The sequence below is a fragment of the Malus domestica genome, chromosome 13, assembly GCF_042453785.1.
Source record: "Malus domestica chromosome 13, GDT2T_hap1".
Lineage (NCBI taxonomy): Eukaryota > Viridiplantae > Streptophyta > Magnoliopsida > Rosales > Rosaceae > Malus > Malus domestica.
Window position 1 is genome coordinate 14,425,001 of NC_091673.1, and position 14,318 is coordinate 14,439,318.

Below are 14,318 nucleotides of genomic sequence, written 5' to 3' on the forward strand. Positions count from 1 at the left end.
AAACGCATGCTTGCACGTAAACTTTAATCTTTTTCTTTCTTTGGCCGCGGGCTCCCAAAAAAGAAGGTGCTCTGCTCTGCATTGAACAGCACCTTGATGGAGCACTTGATTGATGGTCAATAACCAAGATCTACAATTTTCGGGCAAAGTAGTTATCGCTAGGATAAGAATTGAGGTTTGCCAAGAAAGGTGAAGGCATGTAGGCCACTCTTGCACTGAAGATTTTGCCACTTGATGAGGAAACAAACAACATGAAAAGAGCCCCACATTCCATGACAATCTCATACCTTGATCACATTATTGAATCCAATCCAACATTATTGCTCAAAAATCAGCACCAAATAACACCACACGTCTTCTCATCTTTAACAAAGCTAAACAAGATTCGAATTCTGAAACGCTAACCATAGCGTTACATAAAGCGCAATTTACTGCTCATAAGTAGGTCATGCCTAAATCAGTTAAGAATCCATTTCTGTCTCAAGAGGAAACCATATTATACATATAGAGAAGTGGCAGGAGAATACACAATATGTTATATCTACTCATCATCGTTAAGTTTTAGGAGATGACGAATTACAACCGAGACTAACAAGAAGATTAAGTATGTGAAATGTTCACCCTAATTTCCATGTAAATGAACCTTCTGTATGTACCTCCTACTTCAATCTCATTTCCTCCCTCTATCTATATTGTTGGATTAGCAGAAGAGAATATGTTCTCCAGGCATATCACATAGGTCAAAAACCGTGTTATTAGTGAGATTAGCGTTCAGGGGAACATCTTCTACATGCAGAACCAACGCTTCTGGCAACGGCTGAATGCACCGCTAACACACATCCTGCAATCAGAAAAAGTTGAATCAGGTATTTGAACAAAGGCATTGATTGACTCTCCAAAGTGATCTCTCCCATAATAAGCTCGTTATGGTCAACTTAATTGGAATTGTATCTGATATAAAAGGACTGAAGGGAACATCAAGTAAATAAGTACCACTTAAGAAAAATAACAAGGAGACGTGTGGCAGCTCCATTAAGGCCCTTCAGTTCAACCACTGCAGTCAATGGAGGGAACATAAATGGATAGTTGTAGCATAATAGTCACAGAATGATATATGACAGCTTAACAGACATACCAACTCACAGGGCTCTGACATGTAGGAGATGGAACAACAATAGCTGGGCTTCGATTCATCGAAAGCACAAGCTGACAAGACTGTATTTCTGAGGAATCACTTCTCACAGAACGGTAAACTTCCGACCCAGTGGTAACAGATGACTCGGAAGTTTTTCTCACCCTTGTTGCTGGCCTATTATTGGCCCCACTAGCTCCATCTGTAGCACCACCAGCTGACTGTAGCACGCACAATATAAAGTTGGTAAACGAGCCAATCAATAGAGCGTACATCGGAAAACAATGCCCTCTATAGCTAATATCAGATTATGCATGTGTCATGTGCAACGCAATAAGAAGCAGCAATACGATAGGAGTGTAATAGGATTTCTCATATTCCTCTATTCCTCTATTCCTCTATTCCTTCATGTTATAGATAATATCATCAAGCTAGTTGTAAATTTAAATCATCTTCTGGACATGGGGCATATGTTACCCAGTGTCCGATGTCACCCTGCTAAATCGGATGATCAGAAATTTACCGCTTAAAATGTGCAACTTTACAATAGAACCCAAACAGAAGCAAAAGTGTAACCTTATTATGGAAGCCCCTAGGGACCACATATCCTACACCCAAGAATCTTACAGCTTACCACTATGAGTACCGATGGGAGTTCGTACAAAGCAGGGGCATTGGAATCAGCCTAAAGAAAAGGTAATAAAATTAAGGGAAGGTTTATACAATTCATACATTGGACAAGCCTTTGATGTGAACGATGATTATTGTTATATCATCTGTCCGGATTTCATGTTCCAACCATAATTTATATGATTCTCCAGCAATGGCAGCACATGCATCTCGAGGATCTGGATATCTTGCCGCCTGTACGAAGAATTGTGTGCGAATATTTGTGAGCCGGAAGGATAGTAATAGAAATATTTAAAAATTAAAAAGAGAAAACAGTTTGACATTTTATTCTTTTTGGTGTATAGCATTAATGCTTAATAATTACATATTTAATGAAAACTCTGTAACTATACAGGATGAAATCCACATATAAATTGGTCAATTACACAGGTAGAAGATATATGGACACAAAAGGGCAGTACCTCAAACGCTAACTTGCTTGCAAACTGTAAAATGGCAAAAGACTTAGCAGTTCATAGATGCTAAAGAGGAAAAGTACACAAGCAACTTCTACTTTTGGAATATTCTTTGGTACAAATACGACAACATGACATTAATGATTCTAAATGAGCTACCAATAGTGCAACCATTAGTTTATATTGAGCTCAGACTCAACAACCATATTAGATATGCCAATGACAAGATAGTTTTATCAACGATGTTCCACAACGATATTTGAAGTTTCTTCCATACTTATAAAATCAACTCCAAATAACAACTTATTTTCTGATGGCAATAGAGGTTTCTTCCGTACTTATTGCTTTATATGTCGAGAGCTAACAAATCCCAATGTATCATAGACCAACATGGACACAAGAGCATACAAACAATCATTTGCCTAGGTCATTGTACAACATGCAAGATGATGAACTATCCGTGAGATACCAAAAGCGGCAAAAGATCAATGTATTAGCAATGAGACATTCAAATACAATGCATCAATAACAAATTCAGTTGAGCATCATTTAAAAGGGTAACAAACAATGAAAGAATTGCTTTATTGCAGTCTACAAATGGTCAAAGTGACATACCATATCAACCACAGCTTGGCTTGAGAGGAACTCGAAAACTCCATCACTTGCGACAACAAAGAAGAGATGATTAGGTGTCAGCTTAACCATTGAAACCTCTGGAGTGGCAACCACACCAATCGTCTCAGCGGTGCCATCACCTACACTCCTTGTAAACGCAGTTCCAGGATACCTTCCATTTGGAATCCACAACCTTGGTGGATCACCACTTGCACTCTCTTCATCACCCCACGTCTGGATATCTGGATCCTTCAGCCCGTCCAATTGATCAACACTCATAACTCTGGCCCCACACAGCTTTACTCTCTCATACTCGTCTTTCCTAAATGGTGTTTGGTCACAAGACAAGTCCTCTGCAATAATTCTATTACCATCTGTAACTGCAATCACTGCTCTCGAATCACCCACATTCGCGACATAAAGGGTATCCCCAATAACAAGCACAGTAATTGCCGTGGTACCACTCATAGTATCATCAATCTTACTATTATGCAACTCATAATTCGTCGTTAGAAAAGCAGAATTGTAAGATTTCACAGGGTCAGCTGACAATGTGGGATCATTGGCTAATATCTCTATTAACCTGTCCTTAACAAAATTAGCACACTGGGTACCAAGTTCGCCATGCCCATCAAACACACCAAAGAAATGGATATTCGGGTTACCTCGGACTTGCGTACTAACACAGAAACTGTCCTGGTTTTCCTTATCCGGCGAGTCAGGATAGTAGCCGCGCTGTGTTAACAAAGAGTACTCCAAACGATAGCCGTGTGAAGGAACAGGGACGAACTCCAATGACCTCCGTGAGAGTATGTGCTTCCTCTGAGCGCTGTACGGACCAGCATCTCTGAAGTCCCGGAGATCACCATCGGAAGACTGGGGGTACCGGCCGCAACACTTGCCATGGACACAACCCATGGCTTCTACAAGGGAAAGAAACGAGATGAACAGAGCCAAGAAATTCAAATCCAGGTCAATTGCACCCAGGTGTTTGTAAAAATGCCTGAAAGAAACCAAGCGTGATCAGCTTCCAAAACGCAATTCTTGGTGCGAATGGTGAAATGGGTAATCTTGGAATTCGACAATGTGGAGCTTGAAGTGGTGATCTCTCTGAGCTGTGACTACAGAGGATCAAGCTTCCCCAGATGATAATTTCAGGTGGGTTTTGTTTTCCACCCTCAAAGAAATGAAATTTCCGGGAAAATTCTCACAAGAGAAAAATATCCGCCACCCAGAAACGATGTTCAACACAAAACCACAGAGCAACCCAAAGGAATAAAATGTTTAAAAGTTGGAGACCTTTTTGTGTTTCTGTGATCACACGCGCAATGGGGGAATTGACACAGTAAAACCGAGGAGTTTGTGGGTTTTCAGAAGAAAAAATACAAATTCTACTTTCTTTTGAGGGCACAAGATCAGGGCTCAAGAACTTAAAGAATCAAAACTGCGAAACCCTAAGAAAGGAAGAGTCCAAAGAAGATGGGGTCTGTGTCTGTCTCTGTCTGTGACTCTGAGAAATGGTGGCGAAATGGGGTTTCTTGAGAGAGAGGGAGACGGGGATGAGATTCTATGTGTGCATGGGTTGAGTGTGTGAAAGAAACCCATGTCCCAAGGAACCAACCAAACCATGTAGAAGTAAAGGTCCTGTCCTTTTTTGTAATTTTAATTTATAATTATATAAAGATTTTTTAGTCAAAATAGATCCTAAAATTTGCATAACTTATCATTTTGATCATTGAGATTTGAAATCCATAGAATTGGTCCATGAGTTTGTCCACAATTAATCATTTTGGTTCTTTCATGAAAAATCTCTATAAAATAAGAATAAAATAACAAAAATACCCTCAATTTTGGTTAAGTCATTTTGACTTATTGTTTATTAAATTGAGAGTAATTTTGTCATTTGGATCCCTATTTAACATAATTTTTCACCCAAGAACCAAAATGATTGATGGTGGACAATCTCAGAGATCATTTCTATTGATTTCAAATCTTAGGGACCAAATAAATGAGTTATAAAAATCTCATGGACCATTTTGGTTAAAAAGTCATGTATAAATTTTTAAGCATTGATTCATGGACTTTGGTCTAATTAGAGTTTTGATTCCTAAATTAAAAATTGTTGTTTCAAAAGGAAATATTACATAAGAATATCTTGAGATCATGAGACTCTAGCTATATTTGCAACTAGCAACGGATGACAAGAAGGAAGAGTTTGCTAGAAAAAGACTGGACCCAAATTGCATGACAAACCCAAACATGCCAAATCATCACCAACAAAATTCTTTTTACGGCAAATATGTCAAATTTCACAAAACCAACTTTGGTGCATAAGAGCATGACAATTCAATACTAAACTTCCCCATGAGTGATTATCCACTTTTGCATTTAAAATTAATTGTACTGCAAGTGCATAATCGAATTCTATCATAATCTTCTCAAACTCATTATTCCAAGCAAGTTGTAGTCCAATAAAAATACCCCTAATTTCAACACATAGAATCTCACCTCGACCAACATTAGCAAAAAAAACCAGAGGCCCATGTTCCCTACGAGATTTTGAGAACACCACCACCAACAATGAAATTGGACAACCCCTTGCGACACCCATCAACATTAAGTTTTACCCAACACTTAGGAAGAGATTCCCAATGAAGAAAAGTATATGTTCGAAGGGGCTCTATGGCTTTCAAGTAGGCAATAATAACTAAGTTGGAATCACTAAGGAGAGAAAAATCATGTTAAAAAATATTTTTGTTTTGCCAATACCACAAAAACCAGTAAGTTATAGAAAAAACCAAGACTAATATTTTGAAAGAGATATGATTTTGGAACTAATTGTTAGTAAGTGCATCAGTAAAAAGCTGTCAAGAGCAGGAAATTTTCTTCGAGCCTTAGCAGCAAAAGAACATGAACAATTGATTTAAAAACACCATCACATTTCCCGCATGAAGAATGCTAGCCAACCCACGTGTAACTCAGTGTTCATTGGTCAATAATTTGTCTAGCAACAAAAGCCAAAGAAAAAATAACACTTTAGGCGGAAGATGTAACTCCCAGATAAAATTTCATCGCCACTTGGTGTTCATATTAGCGCCTAGGTCAACACATAGACAGACTTTATAGTAAAATTACTATCACTAGTTGGTCTTCATATACACCTGTCGAACAAGCCACCAAAATACTATCCACAATAATATTAACAATTTTATAGACAATTACTTTAGGAAGGAAATGGATCAAGCATTTTGCATCCCAATTCCCACTATAGTAAAAATCAGCCACATACGACATAAGAATAGTTGGCAAAAGACACCATTTTGAATTAATTTTGATAAATACGTTAATAATAATAATAATTTTTTAAATAAAACCAACCAATTTTGAAGTAATTTTGATCAATTAAATATTTTTTTTAAAATACGATATTCATTAAGATGACAAAAATACGTACACAAAGGAGAATAGATAACATAAGTGGGTTTCAATAAATATTAAAGACATCATTTTGACTATTGGGCGTAAATGGAAACATCTAGGTTGAATATACTCCAATTATCTCCAAGTAATTAATTTGTTGAAGTGAATTTTGGTCAACACGTTATTGAGTCTTTTCCTTGAATTGGAATATCGAACCGAGTCCTTCAAATCGGAGCCCTAAATCTAATTAAATACTAGTAAATAATATACTTACCTTGTATGGAACCAAAATTTATTATTTAGTGCGTTGCAAGTTCAAATTTGGAATAAACCTACAAAAAAGCAATGTTATAAAAAACAAAGCAAATGCATCAAATCACTAATATGGACGGGTGACGTATGGGTGGGGTTCGCATGGAATAATAATCTTTGCAAATGCTGAAGAGAGACGGCTTTTCGAATTGATGCCTTGCTTCCTTGCTTTGCGGAAAGACAAGATCAACAGAAATAAAAAGAAAAGGATTGTGCCGTCCACACACGTTTCTCATGTGCTTTTCTTAATTTTTTATCGTGAGATTAAATAAAGGTAATTAAAGAACAAAAATTAAAAAATAATATGTGAGAATTAAAAAAATGTATGGATAGGACAACCCAAATAAAAATCAAAATATTCATGTTTGTACAACTTTGCAAGTGACAGTAACATTAATATTAATTCACGTGTTATAATTATGAATTGGTAATAATAATGATATTTTATGAACATGATATAGTGACGAACTAAATTTCGAACATCTTCTTACCTTGAAAAGAAAGATTGATGCTAAGAACATAAAAATTATAATGAGATGTCAAATGGGTACATTTCTTCAACTATCAGTTTCTTGATGAGAAAAGAAATTCGCACAACCAATAATATAATTACCAGGGCTGTCTATGAGATTTTAGGGGTCCTGTGCGAAATTTATAAAGGCAATCACTTTTTTTTTAATAAACGATATTATCTACATTAATGAGGTGGAGAAGTAGGCTAAGGTTCACAATGGGCAGCAATAATGTAGTTTAATTCGTCTTTAGCAAGAATTGAACCTAAGACCTCTGACTTATAAGTGAAGATGAATAGTACTAGAACGCAGTACTAAGCCGCAAAAGCAATCAATTAAATCAAAACAAAATTTAGCACGCAATGATTGTAAGTTTAAAAATATCATTAATAATAAGTAAAAAAAGCAACAAACATAATGTTCGCTAAATAATAAAAAACAGTTCAATCTTAAACAACCACATAAGAAGAAAAAAACTTCAAAAACTCTAACTTTAAAGTTTCGGTTGAAATTTAACATTATTATATAATAAAATTGAGAAGAAAAAAAATACCCTTTTAAGGTATTATTATTAACACTAAAAATATCTCATTATACTCCAAATTTTTATATTTTGAAAGGAAAAAAAATTACGCTTATAATGAGTACATGATGAGATTTTAAAATGATAACAAAAACAATTTTTAAATATAGAACATTATTACATAACAAAAGCAATTTTTGAATACCCCCTTTGATAATTATAACAGCTGTATAGCCACCACTAGACAAAATACACAAATCTCCTAAACTGCACAAACTTGCTAAGCAGAGCGTCGTAAAACACTAAAAAATATTAGGCCATCTCCAACCGAAGGGTCCAGAGGGCTAGAGGGCCGAAAATAGCCCTAAAACCGTCTCCAACCGAAGGCTAGGCCAGAGGGCTCGGGAATCTGGGAGGGCCCCACGAGATCGAAGAGGGCTGGAGGGCTGGAGGGCTGGAGGGCTGGAGGGCTGGCTGCTTTCGGCCAGCCAGCCAGCCCCGGGCTGGCTATTTTTTTTTTAATGTTTCTCATTTCTGTCGGTTATAACCGACAGAAATAATATAATATATATAATATATATTATTTCTGTCGGTTATAACCGACAGAAATAACAATTTGAATTTAAACTTCCAACGGCTAGCGCCACTAGCCGTTGTAAACCTTTTTTTTTTTTTATGAATTTAAACCTTTTTTTTTCTTTTTTTTTCTATAACTTCCTATAACTTCTATTTTACAAAATTTGTTTCAATTTTTTTAATTCTATTTTTTTCCTATAACTTATATTTTACAAAATTTGGTTCATATTTTTTTCATATAACTTCTATTTTACAAAATTTGTTTCATATTTTTTTTTAAATTCCATTTTTTTCCTATAACTTCTATTTCACAAAATTTGTTTCATATTTTTTTTAAATTCTATTTTTTTCCTATAACTTCCTAAACCATTATACAACATTAAATTAAATTAAGTAACATGAAACAACATTAAACAATATGAAACAACATTAAATAACATTAACCAACATAAAAATTATACAACACTAACCAACATGATTTTTAAATAAAATTAAGTTGTAGTTTTTAAACAATAAATTATGTTTGGCCCTATGACCCTTTGGCCCTCGGTTGGAGACGGTTTTCTGTGACAGGGCTAAAACGAGCCCTCTGGCCCTCTGGCCCTCGGTTGGAGACGGAGGCAAATATGGCCCTGTACTGTTCATTAAAATATTAATATCTTGGAGAATCTTGGAGGGCCAGAGGGCTAAAACGAGTCATCTGGCCAACCATCGGTTGGAGATGGCCTTACCAAACTAAAAAGGAAACCACCGGTCAACTCGTCTCCAAACACATGTAATGTTCAAAATTGACTGAAAAATAGAAATCAAAACTCCACCAATATTCCATGAAATGATTTTCTTAAGGACGTGAAAGTCAAAGTTCCAATATGATGTGCTATATCGTGCAGAATTAGATCCTCTCTTGATTTTTTCAGTGTGAATCTTAAAGAATCAATTAATACCAACCATTTATCAAAAATCGTGTAACTACAGTTTTTTCTTTTTTATATTTTTCACACAAAACGAATTTGCCTTACTGTTGAAAATATAAATAAAAATAATTGTTATCACATGATTTTTTATCAACCATTGATATTAATTGATCTCTGGAATCCCTAATAAGAAGATCCGGAGAGGATCAAATTCCATATCCACAGCTCTTTAGTAATTGGTGTTTTGTAGCATTATTTATTTGTCTCCTTATCTGTCTGAATTGGAAGTTTCCCCTTGAACTCTTATGAAAATACAAATTATTAACATGGACACCTCTCAAAGCTCACAGTTTCTCTCCGCTGTGACTTGTGGAAGATCTCATAGCAATTTTGCGGTCTACCCAAAACACAATTACGTAACATTATTATGTCACTCAAATTATAACACATAGAACATATTTATGAGAAATGATAAGAAGACTCTCAAAGTGCAACATTGACTCTCTACCATCTTACAGTCTAACTTTAATTCTCGTGCCAACACTAAAAAATATTGTGTAAAAAACATGAGGTGATAGAGAGATCATTGAGAGTTCCACTTCTGATAGAGTCTCCTTAGCATATTTTTTATTTTATTTACATAAATAAGACATCAACTTTGTCGTTCACTCTTATTAAAAACACATAAAATAATGCATCGTGACGTGTGTTTCCAATACACATGATAATTTCTCGGAAGAACTTGAGCCTTGTTAGGAAGAAAATTCAGAAAGTGCTTTTGGGAAAAGAGGGTATTGGGCTGCTGAGTAGAAATTTAATTGCAATTTTCAAGATGATTGGGGGACCAAAAGCATTGTCTCATGAGTCCCACTAGATTCTGTCATACAAGCTTTTGATGTGTAGCCTTTTTCTCCATCTAATCTTCAGCTTTTGATAATAAAGCTCCAAAAGTTGATGGGGTTAATTAAGTTTTTTTTCTTTTTTGGTTAATCATCTTGGATTCTTAATGCTTTATTACTTGATTAAGGCATGCACTTTAAAAAGGGTAACAGCTCAAGCTCAATCATGTTAATGTTTCTCTTGCTAAACCATGTTTAATTTGGAGCATCGCTCAAGTTTAATATCTTCTCTGTGTTATCAAATTACTAAGGAACTACCAAAACTAGGTTGACAAACACTTGTGCTTCAATCTCTAGGTTGACAAACACTAGTGCTGTATGAATAACTTTCCGAAATAATGTAAACATGCATACTACTTCATAGATGGGTTTTCATTTTAACAGGAAGTATGATGTCCCGTCACGCACCATACAACTAGTTGTCTGATTGTTTCACATCCCTCAAACATAATCTTGTTTAAGTAGGAAGTTTTTTTTTTTTCCCGTAAAGGAAGCATGTTAGTTGAAGCTATAAAAAATGAACAGTAACAGATGCTTGAAAATACCTTGTAGTCCGGCCCAATATCAAACTTGGAGAGCCAATAACATAATTTTTCCTTCATTCATTATTCACCAAAAATTTTGAAGTCTAGAAACTAATTTTCAATGGTTAGATTTTAGAATTTTGGGTTTTCCGACATTAATCTTGTAGCCTTGTTGAGAAGCCAGACATCAACTTTCAATTGCCATCAACGAGGGAGGAGAAGACAATGCATAACACATTATGGCACTCAAGTCAGTGTTTGTTCATTATGCTTGTAAAGAAAAAAATGCAGAATAATATCATGTCCTTCTTTTTTGACCCATTTGTTGGTGGGATTCTAGTTCTTTTCTGACCCTGTGTGTGCATTGGCATCTACCGCTTTGTGGCAATTTTGTACCGGAATGCTTGTGCTAGTATGGAGGTACTTGTGTTTGTGGTAGTCCTTAGGAGTTTTATTGTTATACTTATTTGTGCAAATTATCACTAGATCAATATTTGGTCTCTAAAGAATATACTCATACAAAAACCTTTGTAACTACATTATCGTGTGTTTATAATTGTGTTCTTATTTGTTAGTAAAAATTACTATTACTTGTCATCGTTAAAAAAAATTGGGCTCCAAATCCCATTATCTCGTCTTTCTCCTATGTTCCATGGGAGTGTATGTTCGTTGATTATAGATACACTCTCCGAAGTGCATCTAAATTCTCATTCTCATTCTCATAACTTTTTTTTAAAATTAAACTAAAATATCTCTCGAATTAAAATAAAATAAAATAAAAGATAGAGAGGAGAGACCTTCATTTGTAGGCGGTTCTTTTGACTTCCACCGGGTCCTTCGGGCAAGAGCTTTAGGTCCTTGGGCTTAGAACTTTTTCTTGTCATGAAATGGGCCTTAGCCTGTTAACAGCTTTACCCAATTTACGAATCAGTCCACTTACCAAAAACAGAATGCTTACAAAAATGAACCCATTTTTAGACAAAATAAAGTTATAGCCCCCCACGTAATAATTTCATATCATATGAACCCCTTGAGTAATAAATCAACTTTAGACAGGTTGTTCATTATGTGTGTCCTGTCCGACCACTTCAACTTAATAATAATTAAGGAAAACTAATGAAAATGACTTGAAAATTTTAAGTTTTAACAATAAAACAAATTAAAGGGTAAAGTGAATAATACTATGATTGAATTTTTAGTGTAAAAATGCGATTTTTCGTTAAACTAAATAGTACCGGGAGCTTTTCGTTAAAGTTCCTTAATAATTATCACATGCAAATTATATGATATTTTTTTATAAACGTGAAAGTAAAAAGGATGAAAAATTAATTAAAATTATATGCGACAAGGAACTATTGCATGACATCATAGTGAGGAGGGGTCGTGACTTCATTGCCCATCGCATATTATCATGGACGGAGAATTATTTTGTTCATGAAAAAATTCATTTAACTCCCCATGCATGCAAATTGGGGTTGACACTTCAAAACAAAGGAGCTTTTCAATAGAATACCGATGTTGTTTTTGTTAGGGTCTCAAGGTGTAATATGCTTATTGTACAAGAACGATGACTTGATCATATAACGTGTCGGTATACTTAGTTGCATACTCGTGAAATGAACAAAGAATATTCAGGATTATGGGTCTATATTCAAGAATGAGAGGTCGATCATATTTTTGAACTTATACATTTTAACATATTGTTGTGTTAATTAAGGGCTAGTGTTTGCATTGTAGACTTGTGAAAGGAACAAAACATATTCAAATAATCACACTGAAGAGTTTGAACATATTTTTTGAACGTCTACATATAATATATTGTCATATTACGAATAAACGTCCAACTGCAAACAAATGTTCAGCTGATTGTTTAAACATTCTTTGCTCATTTCACGACTCCTCACTTTCAACATTTGTGTGAGACAAAGGGCGTCGGATTAGAAAATATGGAGAATTAAATAGGAAATCCAAAAGGATTGGGGAAAAGGAAAATGAAAAGAATAGAAATCTTGAGAATATGGAAAGAAACTCCAAGTAAACATCCCTCTCAACATTTGGCACTTAATTTTGATGTAACCCACTAACAGACAAAAAACAACCTCAAAATCTTAGGCGTGACAAACCTAAGTGGGGGGTGCATTACATCGTGCTACCTCATACGCGATGCTTCCACGTCGTCTCTACTGCCTATCCCCACAACTCCCACATTCGATCATTACCTTCTTTCTCCTCGTACCTCCACCGTACGATCGCTCTAAAATTTTCCACTAAATTTCTAATTAAATATAGAAGAAAACCCCACTTAATTACGATTTAATCCTACTTACTATTTTTCTTACTCCGACGATCGACGAACGTTTGGTACACGACATTACCGGAGGCGGGAAACTCGTCCACGGAGCAACTCCGGCACTTCAGTCCAAGCGGCTCCAATGCCCCCGCGACACGCGTCCACACCTCGTGGCTCGCACACGTGGTCGATACCGACATCGTCGCCGGCCTGAAGATTTGGACGACCTTCTTCAGCACCCGAACAACGTCGTCTCGGTCGTCGTAGACCGACCCCACGCACTCGAAGCTCGCGTAGCTGTAGCCGTCTTCGGGGGTAACGTGGATGGTGGAGTGGCGGTTCCCGTAGATACCGTTCATGGAGTACCCGCAGGGGTCGAATGCGAAATCGCAGATCAGAGCACGAGGGTTAATTCCGGATATTCCAGTGAGTGCAGTCATTTCTTTGCCGGCGGAGTCACCGTCGTATTTGTTGCCGGGACGGAGGAAGAAGTTGCGGGCGAGGTCGCGGTCGAGCTCGGTCATGCAGATTTCGAGTGTGAACAGTCCGCCGTCGCTGTCGTCTTCTCCAAAAGGACATGTCGTGTTTTCTCTGGATGCGGAGAACACGTTCCATGCATGTGAGGGGGTTTTGGAGGGCATGACGTTTGCCTTGCGGTAGCAGAGAGTGTTGGGAAGAGATTCCTCCAAATAAACGACCTCGTCTTGGAAGTTGGTGTAGGGAAAAGGCTGGGCATTGGGGAAGATAAAGTTGCCGCGGGTGTAGCGGCAGAAGACGAGGGTGAGGCCGAGATCTAGCGACGCGTGGCGGAGAAGTGGAGGGATAGATTTGAGGAGCTGGGTGGTCCCACAGGTCTTGATGATGATCTTGGTGGGGTAGACGAAGAGGCTGGACTCGGATAACACGTAGGCGTCGAAGTAGTGATTGGCTACGGCCGAGACCACAGTGCATTGGACGGCATGTAGGACATGTTGCAAGGACTCGAAGTCAAGGAGGCGAAGACCAAGACCGAATGACGACCCTACATTTTTACGGTCGTCCCCAGAGAAGTGCAGCTCCAAACGCTTCTCGAACCCTTCAAAACCAGAAACCGCCATTTGGGTTGTTTAGGTTTAGGTCACACGCAAATTGTAGGGTAAACCCTAGGAAGATAACAAACAAGTGCCCTGAAAGAGAAGAGCACAAATCAACAAGTTCCAAATGAAAGAATGGGTAGGAAGAGATGGAGAGAAAGAAATGAGATATGTGAGAGAGAGAGAGAGAGAGAGAGAGAGAGAGAGAGAGGAGAGAGGTTGTGAGGAGGAATGTGGAGATGAGAGTGAGATGGTGGGGTGTGTGGAATTTATAGGTAGGTGGGAGAGAGAGAGAGAGAAGAGGAGGAGGAGGAGGAGGGGCATGCTGGTGTGGCAACCAAGAATCATGATTGCAGACATATATAATGAAGTGAATAAGGATGACGATATGTATATTGAAATTTGCTTACGATTTTATTTTTTTTGTGAGCAAAATCTTTTCC

The 14,318-nt window shown here is 37.0% G+C and overlaps 2 protein-coding genes across 2 annotated transcripts; both read right to left on the minus strand.

The window, feature by feature from the left end:
* Positions 1 to 472: 472 nt before the first annotated feature.
* On the minus strand, positions 473 to 4,442 carry LOC103453040 (probable protein phosphatase 2C 35). The gene is made up of 5 exons (XM_008392574.4): positions 2,833 to 4,442; positions 1,865 to 1,996; positions 1,136 to 1,353; positions 994 to 1,054; positions 473 to 841 (listed from the first exon to the last, which is right to left on the minus strand). Exons 1-4 carry the CDS (start codon positions 3,748 to 3,750, stop codon positions 1,048 to 1,050), a joined length of 1,275 nt encoding a protein of 424 aa, XP_008390796.1. The 5' UTR covers positions 3,751 to 4,442; the 3' UTR covers positions 473 to 841; positions 994 to 1,047.
* An 8,062-nt stretch (positions 4,443 to 12,504) lies between these two features.
* Positions 12,505 to 14,111, minus strand: LOC103453041 (S-adenosylmethionine decarboxylase proenzyme 4). The gene has a single exon (XM_008392575.4). It carries the CDS (start codon positions 13,897 to 13,899, stop codon positions 12,832 to 12,834), a length of 1,068 nt encoding a protein of 355 aa, XP_008390797.3. The 5' UTR covers positions 13,900 to 14,111; the 3' UTR covers positions 12,505 to 12,831.
* Between the last annotated feature and the right edge of the window lie 207 nt (positions 14,112 to 14,318).